The sequence below is a fragment of the Bubalus kerabau genome, chromosome 1, assembly GCF_029407905.1.
Source record: "Bubalus kerabau isolate K-KA32 ecotype Philippines breed swamp buffalo chromosome 1, PCC_UOA_SB_1v2, whole genome shotgun sequence".
Classification (NCBI taxonomy): domain Eukaryota; kingdom Metazoa; phylum Chordata; class Mammalia; order Artiodactyla; family Bovidae; genus Bubalus; species Bubalus kerabau.
This window is the reverse complement of record NC_073624.1, coordinates 17,330,967-17,345,500: the sequence shown is the minus strand read 5'-3', so window position 1 is coordinate 17,345,500 and position 14,534 is coordinate 17,330,967. Positions and strand designations below refer to the sequence as shown.

The following is a 14,534-nucleotide window of genomic DNA, read 5'->3' as shown; positions in this document are numbered from 1 at the left end:
AGAAACTTAGGAGCTTGGGATGGTGAAACTGACCTGCAATATTATGAATTAACCATATAAACCCAATCTAATTATCCCTAAAATTGGAATACTCTTCCTGAGTGTGGTTAGAGGAAGATGAGACACTGAGGAATGGTCAGGGGAGGGAATGTTGTCTGAAGAAGAAGATGGGCTCCAAGCCAAGGAATAAGGCCACATAGGAACCAGAAAAGACTGGCAAACGAGTTCTCCCCAGGGCCTCCAGGAAGAACGCAGCCCCTGTGGACACTGGGGTGTTGGTCTACGGAGACCCTTGTCAGACTCCTAGGGTATAGAACTGAACAGAGTAAATCTGTGCTTTCATTACAACGTCAACAGGATCACCAGACTGTACTACCACAGGGAACTGAAGGAGAGCCCTGCTTTCATGTGGAAACCGTAAGAAATGGCTCTACCAGGAAACACTGCTGAGAACAAAGGACCAGACTCTCAGCTGCTTCAGAAGGAAGTAAAAGCACTTAGTCTTCACGTCTGCTGGAAACACAGGCTCCATGGGAGGAAGCCTTCTTCTCTGGTCCTTTCAGCATCTATCCCTCAGGACTCAGACTCCTGTCTTCCAGGGCCCCACCCCTCCCCCTGCCTGCGGACAGTGTGCAGCCCACACCTGAGCAGATGACCCCCGCGTCCTGCTTGTGTCTGCAGTCGTGCCGCCCCCAGCCCCGGGAAGGGCACTTCCACAAGTGAGACTCCTTTCCTGTGCAGTTCAGGTCGTCCAGCCAGATGGGTCCTGATCCTGCCCCAAAGTGAGCAGACGTCGTGGCATTGAGGGCTTGTCCACAGCCCAGCTGCCTGCACACCACGTGGGCATCGTCCAGATCCCAGCCGTCATCACAGATGGTGCCCCAGGAGCCCTGGTCAAGGATCTCCACTCTCCCGGCGCAGGGACCGCCCCCGTCTACCAGGCGGAGCTGTCTGCTGTCTGAAGAGAGAGAAATTGGACAATGGGGCGGTGACCCAGGCAGGGGTGGGAGTGGTGGGGGGCTGCAGATGAGAAGCGTCTTCTGTCCTGTAGGACCCTCACCTGAGCAGTAGGGGGCGCTGTCCTCTGAGGCTGCAGAGCCTGTTGGTTCAGAAAGGGAGTCGCTGCACTGGGGCAGCACCTGGGTCTGGTTTCCTGCAGAAATAGCAATGATCAGAGGGACATGAGTTACCGGGAAATAGTGAAGGATAGAGAAGCCTGGCGTACTGCAGTCCAGGGGATAGAAAAGAATTGGACACGACTGAGCGACTGAACAGCAGCACATAATCTTTGCTGTTACATTCACTGAAAAGTGAATGTGTCTCCTTCCCTTGAAGTTCTGCTAACCTTTGTGAATTCCCAGTAAGTAATAATGCTGCTGCTGCAGCTGCTAAGTCACTTCAGTCATGTCTGACGGCAGCCCACCAGGCTCCTCTGTCCCTGGGATTCTCCAGGCAAGAATACTGGAGTGGGCTTCCATTTCCTTCTCCAATGCATGCCTGCATGCCAAGCCGTCCCAGTCATGCCCGACTCTGTAGTAACAGAAGGGAATTAAGGTAAAGTTCTTTGACTTTCAGCACTAGGTCTGAAAACGCATGCAGCCTCTTGTGAAATCACTGAGGACTTTTGCTTTTAGGGCAAGTCTGCTCTGTTGAGACTCTCATCCTGTGGAGACGGTCATATGCAGGTATCTGGTCACTCAGTTCAACCCAGCTGACCTTCCAGTTGCCAGGCTTGTCCTCATGAACCATCCTGGATCCCCAGCCCAGTTGCGTCCTCAGATGATATCAGCCCCAGCTGATACTGGGCTACAACCTGATGAGACTCCAAGACAATACAAATCAGAGCACTTCCCAAATTCCTTCCCGAACTCCAGGAAAACGTGAGCAAAAGTAAAAAGGGGGTTTAGGATGATAAGTTTTGTTGGAAATTTGGTTATGCAGCAATAGTAATCAAACACTTATAATTACCACACTACTAAGTATTTACTGGAGAAGGCAATGGCACCCTACTCCAGTACTTTTGCCTGGAAACTCCCATGGACGGAGGAGCCTGGTAGGCTGCAGTCCATGCGGTCGCAAAGAGTCGGACACGACTGAGCGGCTTCACTTTCACTTTTCACTTTCCTGCATTGGAGAAGGAAATGGCAACCCACTCCAGTCTTCTTGCCTGGAGAATCCCAGGGACGGTGGAGCCTGGTGGGTTGCCGTCTATGGGGTCACACAGAGTCGGACACGACTGAAGCGACTTAGCTTAGCTTAAGTATTTACTGAAGACAACTGAAGTGTTTGTTTTCAGAATAACTTGTATATGCATATGCATAGCATCTTTATCCATAATGGCCCAAATTTGGGATGCCACCTAAAACACATGGCATTGCTTTTGGAATAAAGTAACAGGCAGAAGCTAGAAGGGGTGAAGGAGGTTATTAGCAGAAGCCTGATGGGCTTGGGCAATGCTGTCAATGAGGATTGAAAGGAAGTGAGGAAATACAATTGGGGCTGAAAGAAAAATATATGTTGATATTTATGCAAAATAAAATGGTTGCTGTAAGTGACTAGATTTTGAAGTACTTTGTTACCCGGCAACAGTAACCGGAAACACCTTTTTTCAGTCTCAGTAACTATAGAGCAAAACAAGCAAAGCCAGTCACTAAATATTTAGAACATTTGAGTGGGGTGATTTAACAAACATACCTCTCAAAACTAGAGAATACACTTTATTCTAAGCACTTACAGGTCATTTTCCAAGGCTGATCATATATTATACAAAAAGTGAGATCCAAAATTTTTTCAAAGGGTAAAATATTTAAAAATATGTTTTTGTGTGTGTGTGTGTGTGTGTGTTTTTACTAAAATGGAATTAAGCTAAAAACAAAAGACAAATAGTAAAATCTCCTGTTATTTGTTTTGTAGCTAAGTCATGTTTGACTCTTTTGCAGCCTCAAGGGCTGTAGCCCATCAGTCTCCTCTATCCATGGGATTTCCCAGGCAAGAATACTGGAGTGGGTTGTCATTTCCTTCTCCAAAACCTTCTGTAGTGAGGTATAATTTTCATGCATTAAAATACACATATTTTGAGTATGTTTTCATAAGTTTGACAATTGCCTATGCCAGCATAACCATTACCACAGTTAAAATTCAGAATATATAGGATTATTCACAAAGTTCCTATGTGCTTCTTGCAACCAATAAAAGCCCCACAAACCCAGATCCAGGCAAACACTGATCTGTCTTTTATCATAATAGATTAGTTGTATTTTTTGAGAATTTAATAAAATCATACAATATGGAATCCCTTTTAGATGGCTTCTTTCATTTAGCATGCTTTGAGATTTTCTGTGTAGTTGGATTTATGAGTAGCTTATTCTTTCTATTGTTAAAGTCTTACATTGTATGACTATGCCAAAGAAAATTTTCCTTTCTTTCATTAAAGAAAATTAGAACATGGAAGCAACCTAGATGCCCATCAGCAGATGAATGGATAAGAAAGATGTGGTACATATACACAATGGAGTATTACTCAGCCATTAAAAAGAATACATTTGAATCAGTTCTAATGAGGTGGATGAAACTGGAGCCTATTATACAGAGTGAAGTAAGCCAGAAAGAAAAACACCAATACAGTATACTAAGGCATATATATGGAATTTAGAAAGATGGTAACAATAACCCTGTGTATGAGACAGCAAAAGAGACACTGATGTATAAATCAGTCTTATGGACTCTGTGGGAGAGGGAGAGGGTGGGGAGATTTGGGAGATGGCATTGAAACATGTATAATATCATGTATGAAACAAGTCGCCAGTCCAGGTTCGATGCACGATCCTGGATGCTTGGGGCTGGTGCACTGGGACGACCCAGAGGGAGGGTATGGGGAGGGAGGAGGGAAGAGGGTTCAGGATGGGGAACACATGTATACCTGTGGCAAATTCATTTTGATATTTGGCAAAACTAATACAATATTGTAAAGTTTAAAAATAAAATAAAATTTAAAAAAAAGAAAAAAAGAAAATTAGAGTGGCTTGTACTTTCTTACTCTTTAAATAAACATGTCTGACTTTTCTGCCTAAATTTTTTGTGGACATATCTTTTCATCCCTCTTGGGTAACAGAAATTTTGGGTAACATAGAGTTGCTAAGAGTTGTTTTCTCTTACTTTATCATAAGCAATGTATTTCTAATGGATCAATAACCTTCTCCATACTTGGAATTGTCAGTCTCCTTAATTCTAGCCAGTCTAATTTGTGAATTTATATCTCATACTTTAATTTGAATTTCTTTAATAGCTAATGATATTTGGTATCTTTTCATTTACTTATTGGCCATTTATATATCATCTTTGGGAAAGTGTCTTTCTTAATATCTTGCCCATGTTTAAACTGGATAGTTCTTTACTTATTTTTCTGTTATAAATTTTTCACTTATTGTTGTTACAAGTCCTTTGTTAGATATCAGTTCAGTTCAGTCACTCATTTGTGTCCGACTCTTTGCAACCCCATGAATTGCAGCATGCCAGGCCTCCCTGTCCATCACCAACTCCCGGAGTTCACTCAAACTCACATCCATCGAGTCAGTGATGTCATCCAGCCATCTTATCCTCTGTTGTCCCCTTCTCCTCCTGCCCCCAATCCCTCCCAGCATCAGAGTCTTTTCCAATGAGTCAACTCTTGGCATGAGGTGGCCAAAGTACTGGAGTTTCAGCTTAAGCATCATTCCTTCCAAAGAACACCCAGGACTGATCTCCTTTAGAATGGACTGGTTGGATCTCCTTGCAGTCCAAGGGACTCTCGAGTCTTCTCCAACACCACAGTTCAAAAGCATCGGTTCTTCAGTGCTCAGCTTTCTTCACCGTCCAACTCTCACATCCATACATGACTACTGGAAAAACCGTAGCCTTGACTAGACGGGCCTCTGTTGGCAAAGTAATGTTTCTGCTTTTCAATATGCAGTCTAGGTTGGTCATAACTTTCCTTCCAAGGAGTAAGCGTCTTTTAATTTCATGGCTGCAATCACCAACTACAGTGATTTTGGAGCCCCAGAAAATAAAGTCTGACACTGTCTCCACTGTTTCCCCATCTATTTGCCATGAAGTGATGGGACCAGACGCCATGATCTTCGTTTTCTGAATGTTGAGCTTTAAGCCAACTTTTTCACTCTCCTCTTTCACTTTGATCAAGAAGCTTTTTAGTTTCTTTTCACTATGTATTGCAATTAATTTTTCCCTATCAGTTGAATGCCATTTTATTTTCTTAATTTTTTTTCAAAAATCAAAAAGTTTTAATTTTAATGAAAATCACATCTCATTTTTTACATGACTTCGTATTATTGTTACAAGGTATAATTGAGTGTAAAAAAGATCAAAAACCTCAACAAAACTTGAGGCAAACGGAAGTGTTACTATGTCATTGAAATAAAGACATTTTATAATTTAAAAAAAAAAAGAAAATCACATCTCATTTTTTAATGGTTAATGTCTTATCTGACTTAGGAAATGTTTGCCTACTCCACAATCATAATAATTTTTCTTATGTTTTCTTCTACCAGTTTTATAATTAAATGTTATATGGGAATAACCATTTATTTGAGCTACCCTGATGGACTGGGATTTTTCTTCAGGGTGAGGATGGGGGGAATGGCGCTTATGATGTGAAATCAGGATCATGGTTCATCCCCGCCTCCCATGAAGATATTCAATTAGCAGATCATTTTTGAAGAGAATATGTTTTCCCCTTTGAAATATCTCTATGCCTTTGTACAATTTCAACATATACATGGATTTGGGTCTGTTACTAAACTTTATTGTGTTCTGTTGATCTATTTAGCTATTCTTATTCAATGGCCATGTTGCTGTGGATATGCAGTAGGAAACTTGAAGTTCTTTTTGGCCCTTATTTTTCAAAATTGTTTTGTCCATTTCACTTCTTTCACATTTAAATAAATATTTAGAATTTGCTTGTAAAGTTCTACAAAAATATTGCTTGGCTTTTTATTAGGATTAGATTTATTTTGTATATTAATTGAAGAGAATTGACAGCCTATTAAGTTTTCTAATCCATGAACGTAGTATACATTTTTATTTTTTTAGATGCTCTGTGACTTTCAATGTAAGCCCTTTAGATATTTTAAGTTTCTTCCTACATATTTAATAGTTTTTATACTATAATAAATGGAATTTTCCCAATTTCCCCCTAGATTTTGCTAGTATAAAGAAGTACCACTTATTTTGGTTTATGCTTCATTGGTCATTAGTGAAGACAGTCTGTGTACATGGATGAACTATATGTTAGTCATCAATCTAAGCAATCACATCAACCCTAAGCAATGTGAACTAGCTGGTCCTGCATGTGACCAGCAGAGTTTCAAATTTTAAACAGTATGCTAAATAATCATTTAGTTATTTCACTTTATTCAACATTTTTTCTGCTACTTTTATGATTCTTTGTCTTTGGTTTTTACAGTTGAATTATGTTTCTGAGAAAAGGTCTTTTGCATTAGGATTATAAGGTTTCCTATTAGTCTTATCAGTTTGAATTTTCAAGCCTCTCCCCAAGTTAGAAAAATTCACAGCTATTATTCATTTAAATACAATTTCCCCCACCCTCTCCCTCTCTTCTCCTAGACATTTTTATGTTAGCATAGACCCATAAGTCACATAGGATATATTCTTCCCTTTTTACTCATTTTTAACCACTGATTCTATCTTTAACTTGATCTACTCTGTCGTAGATGCTCTTTGCTGCATTTTTCCCCATTTCATTCATTAAACTCTTCAGCACCAGAATTTCTGTTTGGTTCTTTTTATAACTTCTCTTTATTAAACTTCTTGTTTTTTCATCTATTGTTTCCCTTATTTCATTGAATTGCCTTTCTGTCTTTTCTTACAGCTCATTCAGTTTCCTCAAAACAGCTGAATTGGGTTCTTTATAAGCTAGATTGCAAAGATCCATGTCATTGACATGTGTCTTTGTCAGTTTTGAAAAGTTACTGTTACTCTTTGGTGATGACTACTTTCTTTAATTCTTCAAGTTCCTTGAAATTTTGCTTTGCTGCTTTTGCCTTAGATGTAGCAGACACCACATTAAATTTTTACTGATTACCTTCAGGTGGTATATACTCTTCTCTGACCTTATATAGACTCACTCTACATTCCTTGCTTCATCTTATAGAAAATACCTTAAGCTTTTATGTCTTCTTTGGTCCATAAAACTCAACAGGCTGCTGAAAACCTCTCTTCTGTTTTGCAGAATGTTGAGCTACAGCTCAAGCCTGTGGTTACCTCCCTGCCCATAGACCCTAGTCTGTTTTTTTTTTTTTTTTTTTTTTTTAGGTCTTAAACAGATTTTATTTTTTTATTTTTTTTTTTATTTTATTTTTTTTCTTACCGTGTTTTTCTTTTTTTTTTTTTTTAATTTTATTTTATTTTTAAACTTTACATAACTGCATTAGATTTGCCAAATATCAAAATGAATCCGCCACAGGTTTACATGTGTTCCCCATCCTGAACCCTCCTCCCTCCTCCCTCCCCCCTCCCCATTCCATCCCTCTGGGTCGTCCCAGTGCACCAGCCCCAAGCATCCAGTATCGTGCATCGAACCTGGACTGGCAACTCATTTCATACATGATATTTTACATGTTTCAATGCCATTCTCCCAAATCTTCCCACCCTCTCCCTCTCCCACAGAGTCCATAAGACTTCTATACATCAGTGTCTCTTTTGCTGTCTCGTACACAGGGTTATTGTTACCATCTTTCTAAACTCCATTTACTGGAGTTTGCTTTCATCTCCACACTTGGAAACACACAAAAGCAGCTGTCAGAAGGGTGGTAGTAAAGATGATTTACTAAAGATTTAGTACCCTCAGGGACTTGGAGTACCTACAGGCCCAGGGAGAGAGATCTTCTGGTGACATTCTCCCAGAGGCTTATGGATGGGCTTCCTGCTGAAGCCCTGAGTGTAGTCACAGGAATTGCATCCCTTTTACACTCTTTGACATTTTTAATGATCTTTCATATTTCCTCTCTCGCCTCAGTCATGGAGGTTCAGCCCTAGAACTCTGGGTGCTTCTGGAAAGAAATTGGTTTCCCCTGCAATATCAAGTGGGCACTAGCTCATTGCTTTCCTTTTCACCCATGAGAGAGGCCCAACCAGCTAGTTCAAATTTATGCTGTGTCACCTTGGGGTAAGGAGCAGCACTGGCAAAATCCTTTAATCCTCCCCAATAATTCAAACTTAACTTTTTTGGCTCCAACAGAGTAATGAACTCTCCCTTCAGGAATCCTGGACTTCTAACAATTTCTATAGGTATCTGACCAAATGAGCACTCACCATGTTTCTCCATGTTTTCCCTGACCATGGCCCAGGGGGCTGGGACAGCTTCACTAGCTCCTGCTGGCTCCAGTCTGTACCACTGTCTACCCGCCTATTACTGGATGCCCAGGTGAGTGGCCATCTTCCTGGTCCTCTGATATAAGTTATGGATCCCACAACTTTCACAGAGGCACTTTTAATCATGGATGTATGGTTAATTAGTTGTTAAAAAGAGAAGCAAATAGAAAGGAAGCAAACCACCATGATGCTGACATCACTCCCTCTTTGCCAAGACTTTTACACAATTAGCTGAAGTAGAGAAATTCCTTGAATAGTTCCATTTGAAATGACGTATGGATGAATAGAAAATCTGAATAATTCTGATTTATTAAAAATACTGAATTTGTAGTTAAACCTTTCTACTATAACTTCAAAACAAAACAATTTCAAGTTCAGATGTATTTCAAAATTGTTAATAATGTGTGAAATTGAAATTTCCTGATTTTGAATGATGTCTTAAGAAATACATGCTGAGGTTATCGGGTAAAGGAAACTGATGGGCATAGAAATTCTCACATGGTTCAGTGAAGAAAAATCCCTGACTGAGGTATACCCTTTTTGCTTATATATTGTTCACTATCATTATAGTTATATAGCTATGTTTACTTAAAATATGTATTCTCCTTTATGCTTCTTGCCCTGATTTGAAACATGAATGAATAATGACAAATCCCATATTTCGTCATGAAATATCTAACGTTTGAAGTCAGTTTTCCCTCCCTCCCTGCTCTTGGAGACATATCACTCCAGAAGCATCCTGAGTACCAACAGCCCTTCCCTATCTCTTACCTGAGCAGATCACAGAAGCCGTGTTGCCATGAGAACAGTCAGAACCACCCAGGGAAGTCACAGGGCAACTCCACAGGAAAGACTCAGCCCCCAAACAGTGAAATCGGACTGTTGAGATCTGGTCATCTCTGCCCTCCAAGTGTGGTCCTCTGGGGGTGGAGATGGAGACTCCACAACCAAGCTGACGACAGACAACATTGGCATTGGCCAGACTCCAGTGGGAGGCACAGAGCACTCTCCATCGTCCAGAAATGTTCATCTCCACCTGCCCCTCACACTGAGAGGAGCCGTTTGTCATGAGCCGGATTTCTGAGTACGCTGGTAGAAGAAGACAGGATTTCAGCAAAATCTCATGATTTTCTTACCCCAACAAGAGTGCAGGGAGGTTAGTCCTGATCTACATCTCACCTGAACAGGCAACCTGAGCAGCTCCACTGTGGTGACACGTGCCCCCTGGACAGGGCACTCTGGGGCAGACCCGGAGCTCAGGCTCCTCCCCCTCACACCTGAACTCCTCATCCCAGACCTGGCCATCAGACTCTCTGAAGGGCATGTGTTTCAGGACAGATGCAACCTTGCCGCATCCCAGCTCTGCACAGATGACCTGGGCAGTGGGGAGTGTGAAATTCCCATCAGATAGTGGGATCCAGGCTTTTCCAGAATGTACTTCTACACGCCCTGAGCAGGGTCTATCCCCTCCAAACAGACGCACAGATCCTAAGATAAAAATAACGACAAATACAGTGAGCATTCATTTTCCTTGCTTGCAAATTGAAAACACTATGCCACAGGCAATGGTGTGAAAACTTTCCAGGAGCTGAGCACGAACTGAGAATTTAACAGTTAGTGTCAGAGTTGCATTTTCATGACCAAGTTTCTAAAGAGAAACCCAGAAGCAGGGTCAGTTTTGAATGACTGGATCCCAGCAAGGTATACTTTGAGGTTGGTTAGAAATGTGAATTCCTTATCTGAGGTCCAGGAAACTACAGGGACCAAGACAGATCATCTGTCTGGTTGAATGCCAGGTACATATATTTTATTTTGGTTAGAGAAGTTTCTCATTTAGGAGCCTGGGATCTACAGAGTCCAAGAAAATAATGTGTAATGTGTGGTACTCAAACTTGAGTATAGAGACATGAAGAACAGAATCAAACCAGAGCAAAATGGCTGAGAGTGTAGAGATCTATCGTCTGGACAAAGTTAGAAAGCTTTTCTGAGACTTTCTGCTACTAATATAATCAGTTTTTTCTCCCATGTGCCACTCCTCAAGTGGCGTGGTGTAGAGAAAATCATATAGGCTGGTTCCATTAGTGCATGCCAACCTGTAGACAGATAATGGCTCAAGAGAAGAAATACTGACATAATAACTAATTCATTTTTAATGTACCAAATTTTATTTTTCTGATAATTTTTGATGACAAAATATTCCAAGAATTTCTTAGATTACCTAAATGGGAAAAAAGATGAGTCTGTTCTGTTAAGTAAGCTCAGAAAGTCACAGGAGAGAGAAGGGATAGTCTTAGACATTTCTCCTGAAAACTTGGTATTTGTCAACAAACCTGGGAGAGAATGAGTTCTGAATGGAAATTTATAAAACAGTGAATTTGCCAAAGAGTTCCTACTACAGACTTTTCTTCTGAAACAGAAATCATAAAGAACCATAAAGAGTGATATTAATTTATTTTAATTCTATCATCATGCTAATTCTGTATTCATATCTGACATCAGTGAGATGATAAAAAAAGGAGGGTCCCCAACCCTCATTCTCCCACAGAAACAGTATGCCCCCAGCAACATGCCTGCCAACTTCAGACAGAACTGACTCAGAAACTGCTCCCTGATGTGGCACCAACCCTGCACCACCATGGTCCTGGGCAGTCCTGTCTGCCCAGACATCCAGAAGGAGTCACACCATTTGGCATCCCTGACAACAGGACTGTCAACTGTGGACATGAGTATGAGTGCAGATTCTAGTGCACCCTGCAACCTAGGCTCAGTCTCACTCTACTACACTAGGGAAGCAATCCTGCCCACCTCAGCACCCAGAGGAAGCAACACTCATCCATGTACCTGCCAACAGGGCCACTGACAAGACACAACAGCAGCCCCAGAAGCAGCCACATAACCTGACTCCAGCTTTGCTGGACCACAAGACCAAGGGCAGTCCTATCAGTTCAAGGACAAGGCAGTAGATCTTTATTGGTTGAAATCAGATTTCAACAAATCTTTATTTGTTGAAATTCGGCAAGAAGTGTCTGCTCCTTCAAATGCACACTCACCAATGCAGGACTACACAGATCATGAAGAATCTGCAAAATAAGATGCCACTTAAGGAAACCAATAAAACTCCAGCAACTACTTTGAAGAAATAAAGATTTATGAACTGCTTGAGAAAAAATTCAAAATAATTGGTTCAAACTCAATGGCTACAATAGAACAGAAACAGACAACTGAACACCATCTGGAAAAGTACATGAACAAATGGCAAAGTTTAATTAAAAAATAGAAAACACAGTGCTCACTTCAGCAGCACATATACTAAAAAACAGAAAACATAAGAAGAAACCAGACAGAATTGCTGAAACTCAAGAATACAATAACTGAACTGAAAAAAGGGAGGAGCCAAGATGGCAGAGGAGTAGGACGGGGAGAACACTTTCTCCCCCACAAATTCATCAAAAGAGCATTTAAACGTCGAGTAAATTCCACAAAACAACTTCTGAATGCCAGCAGAGGACATCAGGCACCCAGAAAAGCAACCCAACTCTTCGAAAGGAGGTAGGAAAAAATATAAAAGACAAAAAAAAGAGACAAAAGAGGGAGGAATGGAGTTCCGTCCCGGGAAGGGAGTCTTAAAAAGAGAGAAGTTTCCAAACACCAGGAAACCTTCTCACTACCGAATCTGCGCTGAGCTTTGGAAGCACCGAGGGCAACATAACAGGGAGAAAAAATAAATAAATAATTAAAACTCACAGATTGTGAGCCCTACGGTAACTCCCCCAGCGGAGAAGCAGTGCAGACGCCTACACACGCCATTAGCAAGTGGGGGCTGGGCAGGGAGCAGCGGCGTGGGCTGCATCACTTAGAGTAAGAGTCTGGCCTGAATGCCCTGAGCGCTATCTGAGCAAGATAGTTTGGGCTAGCAAACCAGACTGTGGGATATCTACCACACGAAAAGCCAGCCCTAACCTAAGACACTGCCAGGCCTGCGCACGGAACAAAGGACTGAACAGAGATAGCCGGCTGCAGACCTTCCCCCTCCGGTGACAGGCAGCCAGAGCCGGAAGGGGGCAATCGCAGCCCCAGAGAGACATTATCTATAAAACTGTAAGCAGGCTTCTTTGCTAACTAAAACTTCTTGGGGGTCTGGACGGTCAACATCTGCCTGAGAAGGTGAGGTGCGCCGGTTTTACACCCAGATAACCAAGTGGCGGGGAGGCGATAAGTCGCAGCATTGGCACTCGCCAAACACCTCATCACCTGAGCTGCTTGGACCTGGGAAGAGCACAAAACGCAGGCCCAACTGAGTCTGCGCCTCTGAGGACTACCCGAGTGCCTGAACCTGAGCGGCTTGGACCTGGGAGGTACATGCAGCCCAGGGCTGGCCTCGGATTGTTCCTGGCGGAACAACCTAGAGCCCGAGCAGTGTGGGCAGGGAGGCTACATGTGCCATGAGTGGGGGCAGACCCAGTGTGGCTGAGGCACTGCGAGCACACGCCAGTGTTATTTGTTTGCAGCATCCCTCCCTACCTCCCCTCAGCGCGACTGAACAAGTGAGCCTAAAAAAAAAAAAAAAAAAGTGTCCTCCACCGTCCCCTTTGTGTCAGGGCAGAAACCAACAATGAAGAGAGCGGCAAACAGAAGAAGTTATAACAGAGGGAAACGCCTGGGAAGCTACAGGCAATAGATTAAAACCCTGTGGTTACTATGGACTACATAGGAAGGGGCCTATAGACCTTGAGAAATATAAGTCGGACCAAGGAACTAGCCAAAAATGAACTGAACCCTCAATACTCACAACAAAACCAGAGAAAGTCCTAGATATATTTTTACTATTTTTACAATCATTCTATCTTTTTTTTTTAATTAAAAAAAAATTTTAAGTCCTCTATTGTTCCTATAATTTTCACTTTTATAACCTATTACTTTGCAAAAAAAAAAGACCCTATTTTTTTCTTCTTCAGCAAACTTAATATATATATTTTATAATTTTTTGACCTTTTTTTTTTTCCTTCTTTTCTTTAACAATTGTATTTTTGAAATTCCAAACTCTACTCTAGATTTTTAATTTTAGCTTTTTGGTATATGTTTTCAATTTTGTACCTATAGTTTTTTTTATAATTTCTGTGACTTTTTTTTTCCTCTGTTTCTTTCTCTTCTTTTAAATAACATTGTATATCTGAAATTCCAAACTGTACTCTAGATTTTTAATTTATGCTTTTTGATATTTGATATCAATTTTGTACCTGTATTTTCTTTATAACTTTTGAGACATTGTTTGTTTTTGTTTGATTTTTGTTTTCTCTCTTTATTTTTCTTCTTCCTTTTTTTAACATTGTATTTTTGAAATTACAAACTCTACTCTAGATTTTTAATTTTTGCTTTTTGGTATTAGTTATCAATTTTGTACCTGTATTTTCTTTATAATTTTCGTGACCTTGTTTGTTTTTCTTTGTTCGTTTTTTTCTCTTTCTTTTCCTTCTTCTTTTCTTTAACATCGTATTTTTGAAATTCAAAACTCTACTCTAGATTTTTAATTTTTGCTTTTATGTATTTGTTACCAATTTTGTACCTTTAAGAACCCAATCTTCAGGACCCATTTTTCACTAGGGAGCGAGATTACTGGCTTGACTGCTCTCTCTCCCTTTGGACTCTCCTTTTTCTCCACCAGGTCACCTGTGTCTCCTCCCTAACCCCTCTCTACCCTACCCAACTCTGTGAATTTCTCTGTGTTCCAGACGGTGGAGAACACTTAGGGAACTGATTACTGGCTGGATCTGTCTCCCTCCTTTTCATTCCCCACTTTTATCCTTCTGGCCACCTCTGTCTCCTTCCTCCTTCTTCTCTTCTCTGTATAACTCTGTGAACATCTCTGAGTGGCCCAGTTGTGGAGTGCACATAAGGAAGTGACTACTGACTAGCCCACTCTTTCCACTATTGATTCCACCTCATCTCATTTGGGTCACCTCTAACTCCCTCCTCCCTCTTCTCTTCTCCATGTAATGCTGCGAACTCTCTGAGTGACCCTCACAGTAGAGAAACTTTTCATCTTTAACGTAGATGTTTTATCAATGGTGCTGTATAGAAGGAGAAGTTTGGAAACTACTGTAAAAATAAGACCAATAACTGGAAGCAGGAGGCTTAAGTCCAAACCCTGA

General features: G+C 41.2%; 1 protein-coding gene across 1 annotated transcript in view; it reads right to left on the bottom strand.

Annotated features, from left to right (window-relative positions):
• The window catches only part of LOC129657974 (antigen WC1.1-like), a 66,711-nt gene that overhangs the window by 26,590 nt on the left and 25,587 nt on the right, over nucleotides 1-14,534 (bottom strand). Inside the window, exons 3-6 of the mRNA XM_055589207.1 lie at nucleotides 9,565-9,873; nucleotides 9,157-9,474; nucleotides 1,061-1,153; nucleotides 644-958 (exon numbers count right to left, since the gene is read on the bottom strand). Of these exons, the coding sequence (XP_055445182.1) occupies nucleotides 644-958; nucleotides 1,061-1,153; nucleotides 9,157-9,474; nucleotides 9,565-9,873 (1,035 nt within the window). The remainder of the gene's footprint in view (nucleotides 1-643; nucleotides 959-1,060; nucleotides 1,154-9,156; nucleotides 9,475-9,564; nucleotides 9,874-14,534) is intronic.